General features: G+C 47.1%; 4 protein-coding genes and 1 non-coding gene across 6 annotated transcripts; 3 read left to right on the top strand and 2 right to left on the bottom strand.

Moving 5' to 3' along the window:
* Positions 1 to 136: 136 nt before the first annotated feature.
* On the bottom strand, positions 137 to 4,449 carry LOC117840940 (probable inactive leucine-rich repeat receptor-like protein kinase At3g03770). Of its 2 annotated transcripts, none has more exons than XM_034721488.2 (8): positions 4,104 to 4,449; positions 2,169 to 3,667; positions 1,932 to 2,065; positions 1,501 to 1,741; positions 1,203 to 1,411; positions 1,056 to 1,090; positions 860 to 971; positions 137 to 778 (listed from the first exon to the last, which is right to left on the bottom strand). In XM_034721488.2, the coding sequence occupies exons 2-8, from the start codon at positions 3,523 to 3,525 to the stop codon at positions 485 to 487; spliced, it is 2,382 nt and encodes a 793-aa protein (XP_034577379.1). In that variant the 5' UTR covers positions 3,526 to 3,667; positions 4,104 to 4,449; the 3' UTR covers positions 137 to 484. The 2 variants fall into 2 exon arrangements, with proteins under 2 accessions (XP_034577379.1, XP_034577380.1); XM_034721489.2 differs by lacking the exon at positions 4,104 to 4,449 and adding an exon at positions 3,757 to 4,097.
* A 6,941-nt stretch (positions 4,450 to 11,390) lies between these two features.
* LOC117840944 (uncharacterized) lies at positions 11,391 to 12,574 on the bottom strand. The gene is made up of 2 exons (XM_034721492.2): positions 11,876 to 12,574; positions 11,391 to 11,660 (listed from the first exon to the last, which is right to left on the bottom strand). The coding sequence occupies exon 1, from the start codon at positions 12,197 to 12,199 to the stop codon at positions 11,876 to 11,878; it is 324 nt and encodes a 107-aa protein (XP_034577383.1). The 5' UTR covers positions 12,200 to 12,574; the 3' UTR covers positions 11,391 to 11,660.
* Positions 12,575 to 13,845: 1,271 nt separating this feature from the next.
* On the top strand, positions 13,846 to 14,696 carry LOC117839623 (blue copper protein 1a). The gene is made up of 2 exons (XM_034720008.2): positions 13,846 to 14,237; positions 14,327 to 14,696. Exons 1-2 carry the CDS (start codon positions 14,066 to 14,068, stop codon positions 14,656 to 14,658), a joined length of 504 nt encoding a protein of 167 aa, XP_034575899.1. The 5' UTR covers positions 13,846 to 14,065; the 3' UTR covers positions 14,659 to 14,696.
* A 1,149-nt stretch (positions 14,697 to 15,845) lies between these two features.
* On the top strand, positions 15,846 to 15,984 carry LOC117841145 (small nucleolar RNA Z247). Its single transcript, XR_004637176.1, has one exon. It is a non-coding gene; the product is annotated as a small nucleolar RNA Z247 (small nucleolar RNA).
* A 6,894-nt stretch (positions 15,985 to 22,878) lies between these two features.
* Positions 22,879 to 23,429, top strand: LOC117839608 (mavicyanin). Its single transcript, XM_034719989.1, has 2 exons — positions 22,879 to 23,056; positions 23,155 to 23,429. The coding sequence occupies exons 1-2, from the start codon at positions 22,879 to 22,881 to the stop codon at positions 23,427 to 23,429; spliced, it is 453 nt and encodes a 150-aa protein (XP_034575880.1).
* Positions 23,430 to 24,229: the final 800 nt, after the last annotated feature.

The following is a 24,229-nucleotide window of genomic DNA, read 5'->3' as shown; positions in this document are numbered from 1 at the left end:
TTTACAGAAGCATCACGCATCTTTGTCGCTGCACGAATGTCCACTCACGAGATACTCCTGAGAAGGCTGTTCATCCTGTTCTTATGATAAATCATAAATGGTAGCTCAAGCAGCAGTTACAAAATGATCGCCGAAATTCAGAACGCACAAGGCCATGCCTGTTACATCATTATTGATTGTACTCCCATAGAGAAAATTGTTACTAAAGGCACACCATTATTTTTCTTCTAGATAGCAAAACAATGGAGAAAAGGATCCAAAAAAGAACTTTACACTGACAAAACAAAAACAATGCACACTTGGTTGTTTATGCACCATGGGTAGTTTTAAGTGGTGGTGCGTTTCAGGTTTCAGCATTTCATCAGCTGCAGTTGCTGTACACTGGCTCAACGTTTCCATCCTCAGATCCAACCTGCAGCAGTCTCATGTCGCTTCACAACTAGAGCCAGGATGGGCATGAGAGCTCTACTGGAGAATCACCTGATCATCTGCTCAAGTTCAGCCGAGACGGCCTGGTGACCCTGGATGACGACGACACCGGGCTTCCGCCACCGCTGCTCCACGCTTCCACCTCCCAGTCGTCCTGCACCTGGGCGGCGAACTGCAGGTTCCAGAGCACGTCCTCCACTGAAGGCCTCTGTGCTGCCTCCTTGGCTAGGCATCTCTGGCAGATCTCCATGACCGTTCTCAGTGACTCGTCTGAGCACCCCTTGCTCACCGCCGGGTCTGCAAAGCTCCTCCTCCTGACTCGGTCCTCGTCGGCGATTGCCCAGGCAAGCTGCAGCACATTGAGGTTCATTCAGGTGATCATAAAGTTAGCATTGTCGGAAAGAGAGAGTGATGAACTGATGACACATACCAGTTCTTTCAGTATATCCACCTCATACATGGATGTGATGGTCTTCCCAGACACAACCTCAAGTAGGATCACCCCAAAATCGAAAATATCGGTCTTATCGCTGTACATCGGACTGCAAAAGAAAAATGATGGTGTGATTAGCCACAGTGATTGGAACTGGTGGATGGTAGTGTAAGACGCCATTCTGCTTAAGTACCTATCAGTTTGGAACTTGTTTCCAGCTCCTCCTTTCTTGGATTGACAAACAACAAAACAACGGTACATGTTAGTCAGCATCAAACACCCAAAAAGTTACTAGAAGTAGCTCAATGTCAAAGCATTAATTTAGTTTTCGCCCATCTACCTCAGATTTCATGGCCTCTGCTAGGATTGGGATATTGTAGTTGCCGATTTTGGCAACATGATTCTGATCTAGAAGAATATTGGTGATCCTCAGATCATTTCCAACTAGGCCAGGTATGATCCCTCCGTGCAAGAACTGGATACCCTTGGCGACACCGATGGCAGCTGATATCCTTTGTGACCAGGTAAGCTTGCATCCTTCAGTTCCTTCTGGTGAAATTCAGTTCAGAAAGCAGAATATCATTCAGTGTCTGCGTCATCAGAGTAAGTGAAACCAATGCAGGAGGAAAAGAACTTACGCGAGATCCTGCTTCTAAGGTTCCCATTTTGCACGTACTCGAACACGATGTACAACTGGGTCACAGTGGAATCGTCAAGATCATACTCAAAGCAGTGTCCTAGAGCGCTGACCAAGTTTTGATGCCTGAGCCTAGAGATGGTATCAATGTGACGGTTTAAGCTTTGGGTAGTTTGGCTCCTCTTGATCTTCAGAGTCCTGATCGTCACTGGGGTGCCATTGCCTAACCTTCCTCGGTACATCTGATAGTAAAGCACGATACAGTTATATAAATGTGATTCCATGGGCCATGGCATTTCAAATGAAAACATGATGATCGAGTATTCACGTGAGCTGATACTGATAAACATAACAGGAACAGGGGACAGTAAACTGCATACATCAGATGTCCTCTTGACAGTGAAGTGAGCAAACAAGAAGATGACATCATACCTCGCCAAGAGAGTCTTGTCCCAGTAGGTAAGAGTTTTCGAAGTTGTTAGTTGCAGCTTCAAGCTCGACCAAAGAAAATGATCTGTATGATGGGATCCCCAGAGCTCCCAGCTTCACTGTCTGTGATATGTAACCTTTTTTGTTACAAATTCCCAGAGAAAAGCTGAAGTTAGCGATTTCGACATCAGAATGAACTGATAAAGAAGCAATTCTATGCATAGGAGCCTGAGATCATACGTGCATCAGCGAGCAACTTGGAAGGGTATCCAGTCGAAGAACTTTCTTCCTCTGAAGTCGCCAGAGTCCTTGCCTTTGAACCTTTCGTTGCTGCCTTCCTCACGGTGAAGAAGACGATAAAACCGACAACTGAAACGGCTACAAGGGTCGCCATCACAATGCCGGCGACGAAGCCTGCCTTGCTTGCAGCGTTCCTCCTCTCCTTGCCGGGCATTATCCCCACGGCCAAGGCTTGGTTCTGACAGATCGGTGACGGGCGTTGTGAACCATCGCTGCTGTCCAAGCAGTTGGTCGAGACGAGCACCACCGTGTCCGGCTTCCTGTCCGGTGATCTCAAGCAGGCTGGCACGCTCCCCATGAGGAGATTCAACGACAGGTCGACGAACCGGAGGTTGTCGCCGCACAGCGCCTTGTCGGACAGCGTTCCGGTGAACCTGTTCCCGGCGATGCTCAGGTACCGGATGGACGGCAGGGACAGCAGCGCCGGCGTGAACGGACCGACGAACCTGTTCCAGGACACGTCCAGCCGCTCCAGCAGGTAGAACGAGCCCAGCGCCTCCGGAAGGCCGCCGCCGAACCTGTTCCGGCTCAGCACGACGGTGACCACCTTCCTCCCGAGCTTGGGGAACGCTGGCCCGAGCGAGTTGCCGCTGACGTCGATCGCCTGGAGGTTGGTCAGCCGGCTCATGTCCGGCAGGTTCCCGGACAGGTTGTTGGAGGCGAGCACGAGCGACCTCAGCGACGGCATGCTCCCGATGGACTCCGGCACGGCGCCGCGGAACGTGTTGTTCCGCAGGCTCAGCACGGTCAGCGACGGCAGCGTGCCGATCCACGCCGGCAGCTCGCCGCCGAGTATGTTGTCGTCGAGGACCAGCGTCTGGAGGCCGGCGAGCCGCGACATGCCCCTTGGGATGTCGCCGTAGAGGTAGTTCCCGCTGACGTTGACGATCTCCAGCGCGGCGAGCCGGCCGAGCTTCCCTGGCAGGGGGCCCCAGAGGCCGACGCTGGAGAGCGTGAGCACCTTGAGGTCGGGGAGCCTGGACAGCGTCGTGACCAGTGCGCCGACGGAGAAGTTCCTGGGCAGCGGCGGGGAGCCCGGGGCGCCGGCGATGTGGAGCTGCGTCACGGTGTCACCGTAGCACAGGACAGCAGCCGAGCCGGTAGGGCCCATGAAGCCGCCGGCGCGGCCACAGAAGTCGGTGCTGTGGCGCCAGTGGCTGAGCATTGGAGGATCGTTCAGGAGCTGCTGGATCTTGATCAGAGTCCATACCTGCGAAGGCTGGAGCTGTGTGGTCTCCGGGAGCAACGCAAGAAGCACCGAGAAGAAGATGAGCAGGAGATGGTCCGGCCTCGCCATTGGAGATGGGAGGATTTCTCGATCAAGAAACACTGTAGTCACTGCTCCACTCTGTTCTTTATCAAGCAACACGAACCAGCGGAGTGCAAAAGCTTATCAACGAAGCTAGGCCTGTCTTTGCCTGATCTTGGATCGGTTTCTCCTGACCAAGAACAGTAACGGCATCAATAGAATGAATAGCCAGACGTGGGTAAATAGGAGGAGAAAACATCATCAAGAAGCAAAACTAACGAGCTCGTCTCCCCCTTGATCAGCAGCAGCAGAGATGCGGCACTAAAGTTCAGACTTCAGAGGTTTAAATGTAAGGAGGTAAAGAAAAAGAAAGTGAGCAAAGCTTCTTGGAGGTCGAGACAGCTATCGGACACTAGAAAACAGTGAGCAGAGTGAACTCCAAACTTCTAAGCACCTGGGCACCCGGCTGGCAAGCAAACTAGCATCTCCCCCCATGCCTGGTCAACAAAGCACTGAAAGAGAAACCAATGAACCCTGCTGCTACCCGTTGCAAGAACCGCTCGCTACCACTAGGCGCCAAGATTACTAGCACTTCACAAGAAAACCGTGAACGAACTTAATGTCACCTTGCAGTCGCCGAAGCAGCAGCAATGAAGAGGCCAGGAAGACCTTCTTCAGAGCTCAGATCAATGGTTATCAGAACAACGGGCGCGAATAAACGGCGGGAAGAGCTTCGCGTTTCTTGCGGTCTATGGCCGCTTGTTGCCGGTGTTCTGTGGTATTGTCCCAGCTCAGAGGTCAGAGCTCACTCAGCGAGTGTCAACTAGTACTAGTAGTGCAGCAGCGCGGCGCATCACGGGGGTGGCAGAGGAAGAGGCGACTGGAGCAACGGACAGGTGGTGTCTCCAAAGGCTGAGCTGGACATGGAGGGAGCAGGCAACGTACAAAGGATGGCAGTCCAGTAGTGTTTCAGAGCTACACTATCACTCTCTTTATATGGGCAAATAAAATAAAATAAAAAATAAAGTGCTATCAGCTGGTGTGATGCTTCACTGCTTTCTTGGGATTAGATTCGTCTTCTTTCTTAATCTGTGCTTGTTCAATGATAGGTCGTACTCCGTAGAATACTGTGCTCCTTTAGTATGGTTACAAGTATATGTTTTTTTCCTAGTGAACTTTTGTAGAAACTGAAGGGTACAGAGTTAGCTGCCGAGTTAAGTGCCATTTGGAAGGACTTCTTTTAAAACGGTATCCGACTTCTAATTCATTTTTATCTTATTTTGCAAAATAGCTTCCGATACAATGCTCTATCTCAGGTAAAGGCAAAGATCAAATAAACCCTCCCAAATGAACCTTTAGTCTCGCAGGCTTTTTACTTTGACAGGTGATGTTTGGCTTTGCCATGCTCAGGATTACAATGATCTATCCATTAAAACAAAAAAAAAATCTATAGATTCATTCCGTGCAATGATCGATCTCACAAACGTCTTCCTTTTTACTGATAGGCCAGCTACTCCTGAAGAGCAGTACTGCTAGCACTAGACGTTAGGACCGACATGGTGACATTATTGCACGGTAAGACATCATGCTTTCCTCAGCTATATGATGAACACACCCTTTATTTTTCCTCGTGCTTTTTTCCCTTCTTTTCTCCGATCCGTTGGTTCGTTTCCTCGGCACTTCTACCCCAGGAGCTGCCGACCTGAGGCTGCTTTGCCTAAAGCGACGAAGTGCAAAGACCAAAAGCGTCTCCCGCATTCATGCCCTGCGAGGATGCAGGGGAGAAGGGTTCCCTTGAACACAGAATGCAAGAGAACACTGCAACCACGGTAAACTGCAGCTGCACTGAAAAGTTTGAGCCTTGCAAACTTCAGAGTCGTCTGAATCCCTTGCTAAATGATTCACTTTTTGTTTGTGAGATTTTTTTTTTGTGAAGGTGGATAACTAGGGAAATGAATGCTTGCCATGTCATCATCCAACTAACTTGGGCCCCTAGTAGAGGTAGAAGCTTTGTCCTCCTGCTGCGACAGCACCAAACTCTTCCTCGTCAAACAGGATGGCAGGTCATGGAGCTGATGAGCAAGTGTTCTTGGAACTGAACAAACTGGTTATGTGGCCGGCACTTCCGTCGGCTTCACTTCATTACGGAACTGTGTGGTCCTTGCGGTGGAGCAACGTGGTGACGTGCATGCGCCCGTGTTTAATCTGCACACGACAAATCCTAATGAAAAATAGTACTTCCTTCGTTCCAAATTGTAGGTCATTTTAGTTTTTTTAAATTCGTAGGTATTATTATGCATCTAGATATAGTGTATGTCTAAATGCATAATAATATCTATAAACCTAGAAAAATCAAAACGAGCAGTAATTTGGAACGGAAGGAGTAGCATTTACCAACACTTTTCCACTGAAAAGGACACAACATATGTGATCCTGCAAGAACCATGTTGTTCCATTTACATTCGTTCAAGAAAAAACGTTGTGCCATTTACGAGTCCTGTACGTCTTAATAGTTCGCGAAGAACAAAGAAAAGAAAAGGAGATGCCAACCAAATCGACTATCTTTTGCATAGAAACCTGAGACTACCTTTTTCCCATTTTAGGCATCAAAAGCATGCGGCATGGGGCCACAAGGATGCAACTACAAGAAAAAGGAAGAGAAAGCATCACGATGTTAACCAAACTATCACAGGTTCGCTCTTTAATCCTTGTACCTTCTCACAAACCAAACAAGTTTTCCACTATTGAAACAGTCGGTACCACTGCCATTTACACCAAATCAAGGAAAAATTCATCCAGGAGAAAGCAAGAACGCAATGGCCTGGCCCATCAAAGTTTGCGATGAACGCAAGCAAGCGAGCCGAGCCTGTTCATCATCCATGTGTAGGTGAGTGAGTGAAGACTGACGGCTCGAAGAGTGAGTGCCGGCTTGTCGAGACGTAGTACGTGCCATCGATCGGGCACACGTACGCGCACGTACTCCGGGCGCCATTACTGTCGCCGGTGTCAGGTCCGGTTGGTGGCGATCCGCCCGGTGCCATTACTCCGCCGGTAACGGAGCCCGGACCCGGATGCCAGCCGCCCAGCCGTGAACTTTCGTAGCATCCAAGGATCAGTGGCATCACCCCGTGGTGGCCGCGAACGCCATGGCCGTCCTGGCACGGCGTTCCCGGGAGCACGGAGTAAATTCGGCCGCAACCGGCCATCCCACGCTACGCCGCCCGTGCCGCCCCGACACGGCCATCAATGGCGGCACGGCCTCCAGATCCGGCGAGGTGGCCGCCACCGGCGCGGCGTCGCACTGTGGTGGCCGCGTCCTGCGCGCTCCATCCAGATCGCAGGCCATGAACGATCACATGGTGTGATTGTAGGCTAAGGACCAGGGTTGGGGGCGACTGATTGCCGGGTTTTTACTGACGCCGTACAAAAGACGTTGGCGAATTCAGAGCTCCAGGACAACGGCACAGTGCTCCCAGGTACGGGGCCAGTTTTGCATCGTGCAACAGGGTTTCAGACTTTCAGTAGCAGCTATGCACATCAAACATGGAGTGTGGAAGGTGTGGTACTGAAGAAAACGAATAGAAGATGCAGAGGTTACTTCTAAGAACAAAGGGTGTGCCAGCGGTAGCACTTGGACGTCATGGCAAATTCTGGTGCATGTTGCATCGGCGTTGGGTCTTCTGGTACCATGCAAACACTTTGAGCTGCTCCATACGACGATAAGTCGATAACGATGAGTGCCCAGATGAAAGGAGGAATGGAACTTTGAAACTTCAAGCACCAAAGGCTGTAGTTTTGCCTTTATCATGATGGCCTCATGAACTTTGGATCAAAAGTTCAAAACCAAGGACCACTTATCTTTTCTGCCCGGCACACCATGATACCAAACCTTTGTACAAGTACCTAGTATTATGGAGACGAATGTGGTTAGTAATAAGTAGTAGTAGGAAAGTGACCTTAAAAGTAGGAAAGCATTCATGCATTAACAGAAGCCCGGGAACAAGTTCAAAGACAGCACATCGTAAGCTGCGACTAAACCACCAACCAGGGTACGTCGGTACGAGAGGTTAAGCATTACAGTCTTCGAGTACATGATGATGGGAAAAAAGAGATTCAGATGTAACCATAGACATAGAATTCCGATTGGGCAAGGGGTAAAGAGGAAAAAAGAGGCATCTAGTTGATCAGCTCTTCCAGCCATGGAAGACGCTACGTAGGGCCTGCTTTAATCCTATAAGCAGATCAGTTCATCAACAAAATTATCTAGATAGCTTTAGCAGAAGGTAAAATATTATGTGATGAAATAAGAATTTTGCATCCCTACCCTCAGATCATGCTCAGACCTCTTAAGTAGTTATCCTAGTATGAAGTAACATGATTGTTCACAAATGAAATGAGTGGAGCCACTTATCAATTAAACACATTCTAAAAACTTCGATCCTCATCACGTAAATCAACAAAACATGTTCCGTTTATGTTCACCTATATAATTAATTTGTCCACATGAACCCTTGTACAAACAAGACTAAAGAGGTACGGATAAGATAAGAAATATAAACTAAAAAAGTTAATGTTTGTGATAACTTACAAGTCATAAGCTAACACTAAGCTCAGACAAATAGGTTCCTCACAATTATTTTCGGTTGCGCGCTGGAAAATGTGCAATTTTCTACACACAATTTCGAAAGTGCAACCGATGAAGAGAAGCCCTGAATCCAATTAGTTTATGGGGCCAATAACTCTAAAATTTATGGCAATCAACCAGAACGGGTAAAAGATAGGCATGACAGAATGGAAAGAACTTTTATCAAAAGGTATGCTATTGTTGCTTAGGCTTCTACATACGCAGGCACAAACAGAGAAAATAAGACACAACAATTGCATCAACAGCAATTTCTTTACATACTGCTTCATAAAATACAAACTAAATGGAACATAACTTTTAAGGAAGCATTAATAACAATTCCTTTGAATGCATTTGTTGGGGGGGGGGGGGGGGGAAGGTATTTCAGATCTAGAACTATTTTAAGTTTTTTTTAACATTATCATAATGAAGAAGCAATACAGAGGGAGTTTGACACCATCAACGACAACATACAAGTGCTGGCCTTCCCTGAACAAGATTACTCTAGAACCCACAATAAGCACAATCTACAAAATTGCTTAAAACTGCTGATGCAACTCATTTAAACAATAAAAGTACAAACTAGGGTACTAACTCCTATCTAAGAATAGGTGCAGAGTAAATCAGATAGGTGCCCATCTTCTCCGGCCTACACTAATCTTGACAGCTCAGAACGAGCATAGTGGTTGCAAGTATCCAGTGATGCAATCTCTGGGCACAGTAAACAATGTTACTGATTGAATGCGGCTTAGGCTGGCTAGTCTAATTTTATGAACAGTACGCAACACCATATCAACAAATCACAAAGATTTAAAAGACACGCAAGAGGATAGAAAAATTGACAGCAGAAAGCCTCGGAAGGTGGTATAAACTACCAGACTCCCCAAGACCATTTTCTTGTATCCGGGGCATATTAACTGCTGTGAAGAATGTAGCTGCCGTGTGAACTTCCTAGCGATAGTAGCGAATGAAAAATTGGCACTCATATTTCAGCCGTTATGTAAAAAATAGGAATGCTGTATTGAATGCATTCCAATACTAATGAAAGGCAAACCCAGTTCCCACGAAAGTCACAGTAAATCATACACTAACAAGGCAAACCATTTCAAATCAGATGACATTTGTACAGATATGCTTTAAGTGCAGGAATTTTTTTTTTTTTTGAGGAACCAACGGGGGGCCAGGAGCCCACCTGAAACTTTTCATTCCATCAAACGGTGTCCCATTTTTGGGGTAAGCACGGCGCCCCTTGGGAGAGAGTACAGGGGGGAGGGCAAGTGAATCCATGAACTGAATTAAAGAAGAGTGCAGCCCAAAATCAATATCACAAGGACAACCATAATATCCCACATAAATTTATGGCCGAATTTCGATAGAATCGCTGAACTCTACCAAACGAGACTGGTCAGTAATAAAATGCATAGGCTGTTGCAAATTAGAGGGCATCGGTTGACAGTGGTATACACTATTGACCACCCAACACCTCCAGCAGAAACAGAACTGAAATCTCACCTGATTACTGAAGCGGGTTCTACAGGTTGCCGTGGCCTGTCGGCCGGCCGGGCAGCGGTGGCGCCGTGGCGGCATCCCCGGCCAAGGTGACGGCGGCACTATAGTATCTTCGTAGAGTCCATCGCCCGTGGCCGGATGGCGGCCCCCTCGTGAACTGCAACGTAGGTGCGTAGGCGGTAGTCGGCCGGGCAACAGTGCAGGCTGAGGCCCGGTCAGCCACATCCGCATGGATGGACCTGCATCAGCATCGGTGAAGCGCATGGACGCTCTCGCCACGTGCAGCACCATCAAGCCATTCGGATCGACATTACCGCCGACAAGCTCGCGCCGGCAGCGAGGCTACGGGCTACGGCGGGGCGAGCTTCGCGGTCGCGTCGGAGTAGGGTTTTCCAGTGGATCTAGCTCGGAGAAGCCCAGTGTGAGGTAGGTGGTGATGGGCTTCCTAGCGTGATGGGCCCAGTGGGGAGCAGATTAAACATGGGCCTTATATTGTGGTATATGGCGGCCTTACGCCGCCCGCAGGCCTTTACTGGTTGCAGCCTATAACAGTAACATGGTGTCTGTTCAGTTTTCCATCAGCTTTGTTCATCGTCAGCGGAGTACTCGAGCAATGTATAGCTTTTATTTTGAATGCGAGAATTCTCAGTTTCTTTGAATTGTAAGATCCAGAAATTCAACATTTTTCCTTGCTGTTTCTATCGTTTCATTTCTTTAGCGTGCAAATGTTTCAAATGCTAGGCCTTGCTTGATTCAGCAAGTATCCTCCCGTTGCGATTGTGAATGGGGTAAAACCGACGCTCTTTTGGCTAAAAAAACAAGATATGGTGAATGTAAGATACAAAGGAAGCCGTACCCCATTTGACTGGAGAAGAACAACTGAAATCTGGTTGGTTGATTTTCTGGATAAGAGATGCTTTGGTGACTGGTATGATTGTATCCCGTATCTGCCATTCAAGCGAGTACTTCAGCTGCCTTCTGCTCCTCCCTACAAGCCATTCAAGTGATTTCGTAGTATAGTAGACCTTATGACGAACTCAAATTATTTGCATCCGTGGAATTGGTAAATGCAAAGAGCTCTCTACGGCATCTGGGTTGTGATTTTTTCTGAAGGATCCAGGCTGATGAACTAAACTCCCGCACACTTGGCTACTTATTATGTCATGATCTATGAAATTTTAATCCGGATATTACAGCATATGAGAGCTACGTAGTTGCTGAAGACGCGTAACAGTACTCTACGGTTTGAGCGGAAGTGATCCTCCGAAGTGCTGCACTCTGCAGTTGAGTCCCTGACGTGTGGGTCCGGGACCACACGTCAGTGAGCCCAGCTGCAGAGTCAGAACTGCAGAGGAGCCCCATCCGTTTGAGCAATGCGGCAGTAGCCTCTACACTCTGCAGCATGTTGTTGTCATGGCATGATGGTTTTTTAGGGGGGATGAGATTTGTGGTCGTGGGTGAAGACTTTGGTCATGCAGTCATGCTTGCTTGGCCAGCCGACTGACGGTGATCGTTGGGTCTGAAGGATTCAGGGTTTGGCAGGTTCTTTTCTTGCAATCGCAGGCATCGTCATGCGTTTCAGCATGAAGAACTGAATGCAGTTCCGTGGAAAGGCTGGACGACGCATGTGCTTCACCTTTCTCACTGTTCTATCCACTCGCCTTTTTTTTATAGAGAGACTACTCACAATGAAAAATTAAATTAATCGACAGGATTATCTCGGACAAAGTAATCACCAGCCGCCAGCAATGGGAATTCTCCACACGGAAACCCCATCACAAAAAGAACTAAACGTTAGTTAAACAGGAAAAGAACTGAGCTTCTGCAGAGAGATGGTCAACGAGGACCTGAGCTCAATTTCTTGTAGCATTAGAATGTTTCTACCACTAATTCCCAATCCGATTCAATAGTTGAGCAAGTTTCCGATCACTGACACTAGTATATTACATACATAGCCTAATAACTAGCTAGTTGCAGTTGCAGCTCCCAATGTGAAGTTCTGAAAAGAGAAGCGGTAGCAACAAACAGGCATCATGGACAGCAGCTTGCCCTGCAGGCGAAAATCGGAAGCACAAGAATCTGTTAGCTACTGTTCCATTCCATCAGAGACGGAGAACAACCGAGAAGGGGATTTGGTAGCTACTGTTCGATCAGAGACCGGACACGATCGATTGCTACTGCCAGCAATCGACAGCGTTTGATCAACAAAGCAAGCAGCATCGAGGAACCGGGTAGCAGGCTCTATCGGATGAAGGGAATACGCACCTAGGAAGACGAGGAGGAAGTGGCGGCGGAGCGATCGGGCTCGGGCTCCGCGGGGGGCGGCGGCGGCTGCTCGCGCTCGTGGAGGCGCGCGCGGATCTCGTGGATCCGGCCGCGGGCCTTCTCGACGAGGCGGCGGCGCTTGCCGTAGGTCTGCTCGAGGCGGCGCTGCAGCTCGGCGGCGCGCGCCCGCGCCCGCTCCAGCTCCGCCAGCGCCTCCGCGAGGCGCGCCCGCGCCGCCGCCAGCTGCGCGTCCGCCGCCGCCTCCCTCCGCCGCAGCTCCGCCGCCGCCGCCCACGCCCACGCCGGCCGCCTCCCCTCGCACATCCCTCCCTCCGCCGGCCGCGTCGCGAAGGCGCACGCCCTACCTCCGTCCCCTCTCCTCGCCGTTCCGTGTGGGGACGTGGGCTTTGGTTTGGGGTAGGTGGTGGTGGGTCGGGTGGATCCGGCCCTTTCTCTTCTGCTCTTGGCCTCCTGCCTGCGTGGGCTTTGCAGCTCGCCCTTTCCCTTCCTTTGCCTGATTGCGACGACTCGACAATCATGCCACTGCAAACAGAGAAAGAAACTGCGCAAATCATGGGTTGCTAGTTTGCTACCGAATACCGATTGACAAGATTAGTGGTGATTGGTGAAGCATCCGGGTTCTTATTGCGCGCAATTATTGGTTGCTTCTTTTCTACCACTACCAACTGGGCCCTCGGAGGTAAGGTCACTGACAGGTGAGCCCGCTCCTCACCGCTGCAACTTCTGAAATCCTAACCATGGACTGATCACTGATGGACCAGCAGTGGGACGTGGGAAGTCCAACCTGCACTTTGTCCTTGCCAAATGGCAAATGCCAACGATGATTGGGCGGCGGATCTCAGCCTCTCACTCCCATGGGATCTTCTCGCCAGATGCCAACGGTTTGGGAGTATTTTTTGAGATGAATCTCTGTGGCACGCAAGTCCAAGGACGAGAGCGACGGACGAGGCCGTCGCGCCACGGGGGTGGCCGTGCTCACGCCGACGACCGGGCCCAAGCGGCCAACCAATCCAGGCGAGTAACGAACAATCAAGTGTCAAATCAAGACCAGGTCTGGGTGTCGCGTATGGCATGGAGGCACAACGATCCGGCGATGAAACTAAGGCGGGGTTTGGATACCTAGGCTAAAGTTTAGCACATGTCATATCAGATATTTGGATGCTAATTAAGAGTATTAAACATAGACTAATTACAAAACTAATTGCACAGATGGAGTCTAATTCGCGAGACGAATCTATTAAGCCTAATTAGTTCATGATTTGACAATGTAGTGCTACAGTAACCATTTACTAATGATGGATTAATTAGGCTTAATAGATTCATCTCGCGAAATAGCATAGGGGTTCTGCAATTAGTTTTATAATTAACTCATGTTTAGTCTTCCTAATTAGCATCCGAACATCCGATATGACACTGCTAAAGTTTAGCACCTAGCATCCAAACACCCCCTTGCTTATTTTTAGCACTTGTCACATCGTATATTTAGATACTAATTATGAGTACTAAACGTAGACTATTTACAAAACCCATTACATAAGTGGAGGCTAAACGTCGAGACAAATCTATTAAGCCTAATTAGTCCATGATTTGACAATGTGTTGCTACAGTTAACATTTGTTAATGATGGATTAATTAGACTTAATAGATTCGTCTCGCCGTTTAGCCTCCATCTATGTAATGAGTTTTATAAATAGTCTACGTTTAATACTCATAATTAGTATCTAAACATTCGATGTGACACGTGCTAAAAATAAGTAAAAGGAACCAAACGCAAGGCAATTGTTCACGCACGTCGTTCTCTCTTCGCACATGTTCAAGAGATAAGCGCCGTTTCGTTGCATTTGGCGCCACGCGAGGCACTTCCATGGCTGCCGCCGTTGGCCTGCTCCAGCTGCGACGCATAACAAGTCCTTCTCTGCTTCCACTGACAGTCACTCATGCCTGCCAGACCAAGTGACTGGTTCGTACTGAGCCCTGCTCTGTGCTCTCCATCTCCATCTATATATACACTTGCAGATGCATCTTCGCTTCTCAGGCCAGAAACCGAGAAGCAGCGCGTGCACAAACCAAGAGCTAGCTTAGCTGCACTCTGAAGCCGGAAGAAGAGGCATTCGCTGCACAGAACTAGAAGAGTGCGCTAGCTAGCTCTGAGCTCTGACGGCACGCCCAATGGCTTCCAAGAAGATGCTCGTGCTCGTCGCGGCCGCGCTCGCCGTCGCCTTCCTCCCGGCATTCGCCGCCGCCACCGACCACTGGGTGGGCGACGACAAGGGCTGGGCACTGCGGTTCAACTACTCCGCCTGGGCCGAGACCAAGCAGTTCAAGGTCGGCGACACGCTAGGTACGCATGCAATGCAACGGCCTCACCACTTGCTTCTCCTCCACGGCGCACAACGAGACGACCTGTACTGATTGCCATGCGCGTTGCAGTGTTCAAGTACAGCGAGCCCAGCCACACGGTGGTGGAGGTCAACGGCGCCGACTTCGCGGCGTGCAACATTCCGGAGGACTCCAAGGTGATGACCACCGGCCAGGACCAGGTCACGCTCGGCGCGGCCGGCCGTCGGTGGTTCGTCTGCAGCGTCGGCGCTCACTGCAAGAACGGCATGAAGGTCAAGATCCAGGTCCTCGCCGCCGACGAGGCCGCCACCGCCGAGGTCCCGTCCACGGCGCCTCCGCCGCCGTCCAGCCCCGCGGCCAAGGTCCAGGCGCGCCTCGCGCAGGCCGTGCTCGCGGTGATCGCGGCCGTGCTCGTGTTTTAGCCTTCTAGGCTTCCAGCCGCCTTCTGTGCCTACGTAAACGTATACTGTACTTGATTTGAGCGTTGAGTTTGTGTTGTGGTTTCCTTTAAGAGAGTCCTGATGCGGTTTCATTGTGTGTGTTTCCAAGAGAAATTTTCCTTGTGTATTTGTATCCAGAATATTTTTTAACTACGTATTCAAATTTTTTCAAATGTCGATGATTAAATTGATCTAATTTGGTCACTGAAGCTACCAATGTTGCTACCGAAGTGGCATGGCCATCTGAATATCTGATGCTTGGGTTGCTTAACAGTTAAGATTGTATGTCTTCAGATTATTCTCCACTGTGTGCTATGTTCGATTGCGTTCTTCCAAATGCTTGAAGGCAACGACGGGGGCTTCGATTCTGCTAAACAAGAATGCATCGCGACGCTATCGAAGGCATTTAGGGATGCGTGTCCAGGATCATAGCTGTTCAAAAGGTCAAGCTGATCTCTCCCTATCTATACCGCGTGTAAATCATGTCTGAGTCATTGAGCATCTGGATGGTTATAGATATAAAGTTTGAGACTGTTATTTGTTGTACACGATACACAACCAAACCAGATCCTAGGCCGGTTTGGTCTCTATATAAACATGCAACCGTGGTGGCTGAGATGGGCAAGCACATTCCTCCAAATTTTACATAGTAATCAGAGCCACTTCTTACAAACACATCTACAATCTCAAACACCCTTCCCATGGAGTCGTCCTCCCTAGCTCCGGCGCAACTTGGTGCCGGCGTTTCTGAGAAACTCACCAAAGACAATTATCTCCTTTGAAAGGCACAATTCCTTCCTGCCGTGCGCGATGCTCAGCTTATGGGGTACCTAGAGGGTAATATCCCTGAGTCTCCGACGACTATGGAAGTGGTCAAGGCCGACGTCAAGAAGGGGATCGTCCCTAACCCCGAGCACCATGCCTCGTGGGTAGCCAAAGATCAGCAATTGCTGAGCTATCTACTGAACTCGCTCACAAACGATGCGTTGGCTGTGACCACCTCGGCAGAAGCATGGGAGGCGCTAGAAGCAAGATTTGCAACGCACTCCAGAGCGTGTGTGACTAACTTGCGCATGTAGCTCACCAGCACCAAGAAGGGCAATATGACCCGCACCGTCTACTTCAACAAGATGATGGCAATCATACATGAGCTTGCTGCTGTTGGTAAGAAAGTTGAAGATGACGAGATGATTTCCAATATCCTGAATGATCTTGATTATGAATACAATCATTTTGCCTCTTCAATTCTTGGTCGTTCTAATCCCATCTCCATGAATGATCTGTTCTCCCAATTATTGGCATATGATCTGCGGTCGTGGCAACAATAACCGTGGGCAAAACAACAATGGTGGTCGAGGAGGACAAGGTCAGAATCGTGCCACCCATGGTACACATCAGTTCAAGCAAGGAGGGCAGCAAGGTGGAAAGAACTCAAGGCCCGTGTGCCAGATCTGCAAGAAAGTGGGTCGTGAAGCCAAAAGATGCTGGTACCGTTATGATGAGGAAGAGGAGCAGCACCACCAGAAGACGGCAGGAGTTGCATCATCAGGATATGGGTATGATACAAATTGGTATGCTGACAGTGGAGCCACATATCACGTTACCAGCGAGCTAGAAAAGTTGACGGTTCGTGACGAGTATAATGGTCGTGATCAAGTGCACACTGCAAATGGATCAGGTATGCGCATTAGTAATATTGGACATACAACTTTACATACCCCTAGTAGAGATTTACATCTAAAGAATATTTATCATGTTCCTAGCGCTATCAAGAATCTTGTCTATGTCCACAAATTAGCTAAAGATAATAATGCCTTTCTTGAATTTCATCCAAATTCTTTTTTTATCAAGGACTAGCAAACGAAGAGAGTCCTGCATCAAGGTAGATGCACAGGAGGCCATATCCCTTAGGGCTGTCATTATCAAGAGGAGGTCACAATAAACTAGCCTTTGCAGTCAATAAGCCATCTACTTCCAAGTGGCATAGTTGACTAGGTCATCCAGCTTTTCCTATTGTTGAGAAAGTTCTTAGTTTCAATAAATTACCTTGTGTTAGTGATCGAGATTATGAAATTATTTGTGATTCATGTCAATTGGCCAAGAGCCATCAGCTCCCTTATTCGAATACTCATATTCCTTCACAGGCACCTCTTGATCTAATCTTTTCCGATGTTTGGGGCCTGCGCCTATCTCGATTGGTCGACACACCTATTATGTAAGTTTCATTGATGACTTTTAGCAAGTACACTTGGATCTATCTCCTGCAAAAGAAATCAGATGCTTTCCATATCTTCCAAGACTTTCAAAAGCTTGTAGAGAGAAAATTTAATAAGAAAATTGTTTCTATGCAATCAGATTGGGGAGGAAAGCATGAGAAGCTAAATTCTTTTTTTCAGCATATTGGAATCTCCCATCGTGTGTCCTGCCCACATGCTCATCAACAAAACGGCGCTGCAGAGTGAAAACATAGGCACATTGTTGAAGTTGGCTTGGCTCTTCTAGCAAATGCGTCTATGTCTCTCAAATATTGGGATCAAGCCTTTCTTACTTCCACATATCTCATAAATCTCTTACCTAGCAAGGTTTGGACTATGATACTCCCATAGAACGTCTTCTCAAGGAAAAACCTGACTATAACTCCTTGCGCATATTTGGGTGCGCATGTTGGCCAAATTTGAGACCCTATAATACGCGAAAGTTTGCTTCTCGATCTACTCAATGTGCCTTCCTTGGCTATAGTTCTATGCATAAAGGGTTCAAATGTCTTGATATTTCCACTAGCCACATCTACATCTCTCGGGACGTTGTGTTTGATGAGAGTTGTTTTCCTTTTGCCTCTCTCCAAAATGCATGAACTCTTTTGCGCAAAGAAATTGTCCTTCTCCTTGCCCATCTTCCAAATCCGGGGGATGTTAGTTGTTATGGTCCACATATTACTAATCCTCCTAATGATCAAAATAATTTTGGTAGCAGTCATGATGTGCAGGAAGAAAATTCAACAAATCAGGAGCAAATTGGTAGCAATGGCGATCGCATGCCTGCAGAGGATCACGTCTCGCTTTCCCAAGGAGACATGCCTGCACAGGAGCCAAGAAGCGCGTTGATCCCAGAGTTGCTCCAGCCTCGGAGTCAGCATCAAATCTCCAGCAGTGCCCGCCAGCCATTCTGCTTGCGCCGCATGGGCGGGGTGAACCTCGGGTCTTCTGCGTCCCCGGTTGGATCTGATGCGCCTACATCACCTACACCAGTTGCTGGTTCTTCTTCACATGTACAAGCTCAAGCTCCTTCTCCACCACGTCCAGGTACCAGACTTTAAAGTGGCATTGTCAAGAAGAAGGTACCCTATGTTGGCATGATTAAATTTGGGGCTTTCAATTCTACAGGTGAGCCAAAGTCATTACAAGAAGCGCTAAGTGAACCAAGATGGCAACAAGCAATGCAAGATGAATATGATGCTTTAATTCGCAATGGTACTTGGCATTTGGTTCCTGAAAAGCATGCTTCAAATATAATAGATTGCAAGTGGGTTTACAAGATCAAGAAGAAAGCTGATATGAGTATTGACAGATATAAAGTAACGTTAGTAGCAAAAGGATTTAAACAATGTTTTGGTATTGATTATAAGGATACCTTCAGTCCCGTTGTGAAAATTGCTACTATGAGACTTATATTATCTGTTGTTGTTTCTAAAGGATGGGCTTTGAGACAATTAGATGTGCAGAACACGTTTCTTCATGGTGTTCTAGAAGAAGAAGTATATATGAGGCAACCATCGAGTTTTGAAACACCGGTGGTTCCAATCTTTTGTGGAAATTAGACAAGACAATTTACAGCTTGAAGCAAGCCCCAAGGGCGTGGTACTCAAGGTTAAGTGAATAGCTTATTAATCTTAGATTTAGGACTTCTAAGTCTGACACGTCACTGTTTATTTATAGAAGAGAGCATGTATATTAATGTGGATGACATAATTATTACTAGCTCCTCTTCTGAAGCTATAGATGCATAGTTACAAGATCTCAAAAAATATTTTGCATTAAAGGACCTGGGAGATTTGCACTTCTTCCTCAGTATAGAAATCGAGAGGGAGAAGGATGGGATTCTTCGGTCACAAGAAAAGTATGCTCACCAAATCCTATCTTGAGTAGGAATGCCCAAATGCAAACCTGTATCTACTCCTCTGTCAGCTACAGAGAAGTTGTCTTGTTATGAAGGAGAACCGTTGGGAGCTGAAGACTCTACCAGGTACATGAGTGTTTGAAAGGATCTACGATGTCGACTAGAGGGGGGTGAATAGTCGAACATGAAAAATTTTACACCTTGAACAAGCTTATCAGCAACTTCCGGAGATTTTCGGAGATTGTTCCGGAAATTTCTGGACCTTTGGAAATTTCTGGAGAAGTCTCCGGATATTTCCGATTTCCAAAGAGAAACAATTAGAACCTCAAGATAAACTTGCTGAAAAGTTGATCGACGAATATAGGTTGTTGCACAGGTTATTCATAGCCTTTAACACAAGGTAGCACAACTTCAAACTTGCTAGAAAAGTAGATCAATCTCAAATCCTAGAAATGTGTTCTTATGCAAGAATATGAATGAAAGTAAGAATGACAAGCACAAGAGACACAAGGATTTGTTTATCGAAGTTCGGATTCCTTCACCGAGGAATCCTACGTCTCCGTTGGGTGCTTCCAATGAAGCCAGGTTGCACTCAACCCTTTCCCACTTTACTTCTTGATTTCTTCCCTTGCGGAGGCGAAATCGAAGCCTCCACAAACTTCCCGCGGCACACCACAAGCTTGGGTGCTCACCTAGTGATGCCTAGCCGTCTAGGAGGTTTGTCCTCCAAGAGTAATAAATGCTACGAAGATCTCTTGATATGAACTCGAGTGCTCAAGGATGAATGTGCTCACTTTCACTCAATCTTTCAATCCCTTACCCCAAATCTCTTCTCTTCTCAAATATCTTGCAATACTAGAGATGGGAGAGCTCAAAAGGGCTGTGGACATGTATTTTTCGTGTGGGGAACCAGCAGCCTCAAAAGGGAGAGGAGGAGGGGTATAAATACCCATCCCCCAAAAACTAGCCGTTGGGCTGTCAGATTCCAGAATATTCCGGAAAAACCTCCGGAAACTTCCGAAATCTTCGGATTCTTCCAGAAAGACCTCCAAAAACTTCCGGAACCCCAAAACTAGTTGTTAGGTTCAAATTTCTAGAAATTTAAATTCTGGAGGTCCACTAGACAGCACAAGTCACCGAAGAGAAAAGGCTATAACTTTTGACTCCGGGCTCCGACTTCGATGATCTTGGACTCTATGGAAAGCTTATTCAGAGGAGAATCCATTCCAACTAAAAACAAGCTCCAATACCAACTGGTGCAAGTGTTAAGACAAGTGTTTCTCTCATGTGAGTACTTGGAATGTTAGGTTTGAGCACCGAGACATAAGCGAAGCTATTCACGTTGCATCCCTCTTGATAGTACGGCGTTACCTATACTCAAGATCAAAGAATAAACACAATATAAATCACTTTAGCTTGAATATCTTCATGATGCTGCTTTTCTTCAAAATCATACTTTGAGAGGGTTTCAAGTATTTCTTTTTCTCTTTCTTAAGCATTATCCTCCTTGAGCCAGTGACTTTGATGTTCATCATCATATATGGTCAACAATCAACTTGAAATCCTCAATTCACTTCAATATTTTGACTCAATGATTATTTGATACTTTGAATTCCTTAACTCCTCATGGCTAGATTAGTTCCTCGAAGTTCTCATAAGTACTAGCTTCTTCACCCTTGCAAAGATTCGTCGGCCCAAGTCACCACTTGCCCTTCACCCTTGCTTAGTACCTCGTAGCTAAGTCCTTGTTTTACTTCTTCACCCTATCTTGCCATCTCAAGTTAAGCTTTTCTTTGCATCAACAATGAATACCCATTTGAAATCCACTTCTTCAATAAATGAACTTGATTCATACTTGAATATCATTCTTATACCAACATATGACCAAGTAATCTTTTATCTTAACCTTCCTTGAAATACTAAGTACTTGGTCAAATATCTTTTTTCATGATAATAAGGAATACCATCCATGTGACCAAGCAACCTATCATTGAAATTCCATTCAATTCACCATTGCTCTTGATCACTTATATCATTATTGTAATCTTGATCAATCCTCATGCAATTTTCAACTTTCTTTGAATATACAAGCAAACAACCAATGAGACAGTATAATTTCACTTCCATCTTTGTCTCTTTCACTCAATTCAATCTTTGCTTGTCATTTCTTTACTTTTGCATGCTTCATATGACATGAGCTTGACCTTTTCATTTCTAGTAAAACCTTGCCAAAGCTCAACAAGGTTATTAGTCCTTTAATTGCTTTTGTCATTCAGTCACCAAAATCCACAAGGGGCCTAGATGCTCTTTCAATGTTGTTAGTGCACTGCAATACTTGACATTAACAAGACTTGACATTGCATATTCAGTCAATAAGATTTGTCAATTTTTATATTCCCCTACAAGTTTGCATTGGTCAACAGTAAAGAGAATACTAAGATATATTAAGTTTTTAATTGGCTTGGGATTAAAGTTTTGGAAGGATAAGTCTATCTCAATTAATGGTTTCTCTTATGCGGATTGGGCTGTTAGTGTAGATGACAGACGATTTACCGGTGGATTTTCTATCTACTTTGGCAGTAATTTGGTCTCATGGAGTGCCAGAAAACAGGCAACATTGTCAAGATCAATTAATGAGGCAGAATATAAATCTATGGCAAATGCTACATCAAAAATTATTTGGTTAGAGTCTCTGTTAGCTGAACTTGGGATTCAGTTGGAGCAGGCTCCATCTTTATGGTGTGATAATTTGGGTGCTACTTATCTTTATGCAAATCCAGTCTTCCATGCTCGAGCAAAGCACGTTGAGACGTTGAGATTGACTTCCATTTTGTAAGAGAGAGTTATTGGCAAACAACTTCAAGTTGAGCATCTGGTTGGTTATAGATATAGAATTTGAGTCTGTTACTTATTGTACACGATACACAACCAAATCAGATCTCAACGGATTCGTCTTGTAATCTCTTAAGCTAGTTTAGCCTCTGTATAAACATGCAGCCATGGTGTGCTGAGATGGGCGACCACGTTACTCCAAATTTTACACAAGCAACTGCAGAGCCCGAGTGCCCGACCCTCGTGCCCCTTCTTGCTGAAAACTGCACAATGCTGGAAACGGTGTCCATGCACGCTGGCTGGGGATCAAGCACATGCTGTAATAATCCAATTGTATTGTCACTTAACGGTTGTGTGCCCAAATGTAAAAAAAAAAGGTTTCCTCTTGAAAAAACGCATGTCTATGCAAAAATCTGAGCTGTGAAAAGTTGACAGGAAAAGAATATCGGTCCGTGTGGCTGAGCTAAATTTGGAGTCGTGCCAAAGTTCAGCTGGGTGGTCGCTAGTTGTTCGCCCAAAATTTACCCAAGTTTTTGGCTTGCTGGCCGCTCCACGTATGTAGCTCGATGCCTCGATGTAAAATTTTAGCGTCAAACAGATCCAGGCTAAAGTTCCAGCCCTAGCTATCTCTTGTACTCTAGCTCTACTGAAAAAAATTGGCCCTACCTCGAAGTGAACAGGTGACACAGGTACCGAGACCATGTCAAACAACTCAAATTCGTGATGATGCGCGTGTGCATTATATGTTCATTGGTTACTCAGAAGCAGAGCTTTCACGCCTGTATTATGTGCTGCCACCACCCACCATTTCTTTCCTTTTCCCTTCCTTTCTTTTTTTCTTTTTGAAAAGAAAAGCCTCCATTTGTTGCAAAATGAGAATCGTAGGTGACAACGCTAACTTGCAAATTGTTGTATCTTAGACGTAATATAGTTTGTGTGCCCGTTGAATTATGTTTAGTTGAAAAAGAATATGCATCCAATATTTTAAGTACGTTCATGGACCTATACAGATTACAAGTCCGGCCAACGTTGATTTGGCGCTTGGGATCACCCTGCCGCCCTGAGCCTGCATGGAGTCCGTCGCAGCTGACCCATTCTCCAACCTTCCCGGAACAGACAAGAACTCGCTACCTATATAAGCATGCATCTGAATTTGTCCTTCTGAGCTCACAGCATACACACACACACACACACACACACAGAAACAAGTAAAAGCAGAGCAAGTAGAAAGGAATCGAAGCCCTCCTCGCCTCCATGGCTTCCAAGCAAATGGTCGCCGCGGCAGTGATAGCGTCCGCGATCGCCATCGTCTTCCTCCCCGCGCTCGCCTCCGCCACGGATCACGTCGTGGGCGATGGCTATGGCTGGACGCTCGGGTTCGACTACGCCGCCTGGGCCGAGAGCAAGCAGTTCACGGTCGGTGACACGCTAGGTACGTAATTGCACGAGTCCAAGACATTGCAGGACCATGCATGCATCTGAAGTTTCTGAACCGCTGAAGGTGTCTGATATTTGGGACGCTTTATGCAGCGTTCAAGTACAGCGCTAACTCCCATAACGTGGCGGAGGTGAGCGGGGCGGACTTCAAGGCGTGCACCAAGGCCGCGGCCACCTCCGTCTGGAACTCCGGCAAGGACGTCGTCGCCCTCGACAAGCCGGGCCGGAGGTGGTTCATCTGCGTGGTGGGCCAACACTGCCGGCTCGGCATGAAGCTCAACGTCACCATTCTCCCCGGCACGCCGGCCCCTGCGCCGGCGCCGGCGCCGTCTCATTCTCAGTCTCGGCGCTTCCTCTCCGAGTGGTGATGATGGACGTATATGCAAGGCCTGCAGATCGATCAGGATCCAGGAGCTTCCGCGACGCCATCCGATCGAGCGACATGGTGTAACAATAATTGCTGGGCATGCCACATGTGTGCTCGTGTTGAACACAGGGATTTCGATTTTTCTTTTTCTTTTTTAAAGGAAGTAGGAGCACTGCTAAATCATTTAAGAAGGATGAAGTTTACGGTTACATTTGGTTCAATATTACATAAATTTAATGAAGCGTCTCTAAACTCCTGCATTAGAAATTAAAGATACACTACCCCAACCCCAACATGGGGTACCCGCATGCTCCCTGTCTTAGCTTGATGTCGTCTTGGATCATTTGTAGGATTTGTGGTGGCGTTAGAGCTTTTTGTTCGAAGATCCTTCTGTTCCGTTCTTTCCAAATATTCCATGCCGTTACGACGAGATATGCAGCCATCGATCTTTGTTGCTTCCTTGTGATGTTCTTCATTGCTGATGTCCACCATTGCTCGACTTCTGCATTAGCGTCGTCAGGAATTGTGATTTCCCCCCGTCCAGTTGGAGACCAGCAGCCAAACCTCCTTTGCATAGCAGCACTGTAAGCATAAGTGGACCGCTGTTTCCTGTTCTTGATCACACAACTTGCACACTTGATCACAGTTCTAGTTTCTGGCTAGCATTTGATCAGCTGTTAGAATTTTCTCCCTGACGAACCACCATGCAAATAGTTTGTGCTTGGTTTCAGCATGTGCTTCCCATAGCTTTTCCCCTGAAAGGTGCAATATGTTCCTCTGAGCTGCACCTGATATGCTGAT

Source organism: Setaria viridis, chromosome 9 (assembly GCF_005286985.2).
Source record: "Setaria viridis chromosome 9, Setaria_viridis_v4.0, whole genome shotgun sequence".
NCBI lineage: Eukaryota > Viridiplantae > Streptophyta > Magnoliopsida > Poales > Poaceae > Setaria > Setaria viridis.
This window is presented reverse-complemented; position numbering and strand designations above follow the sequence as displayed.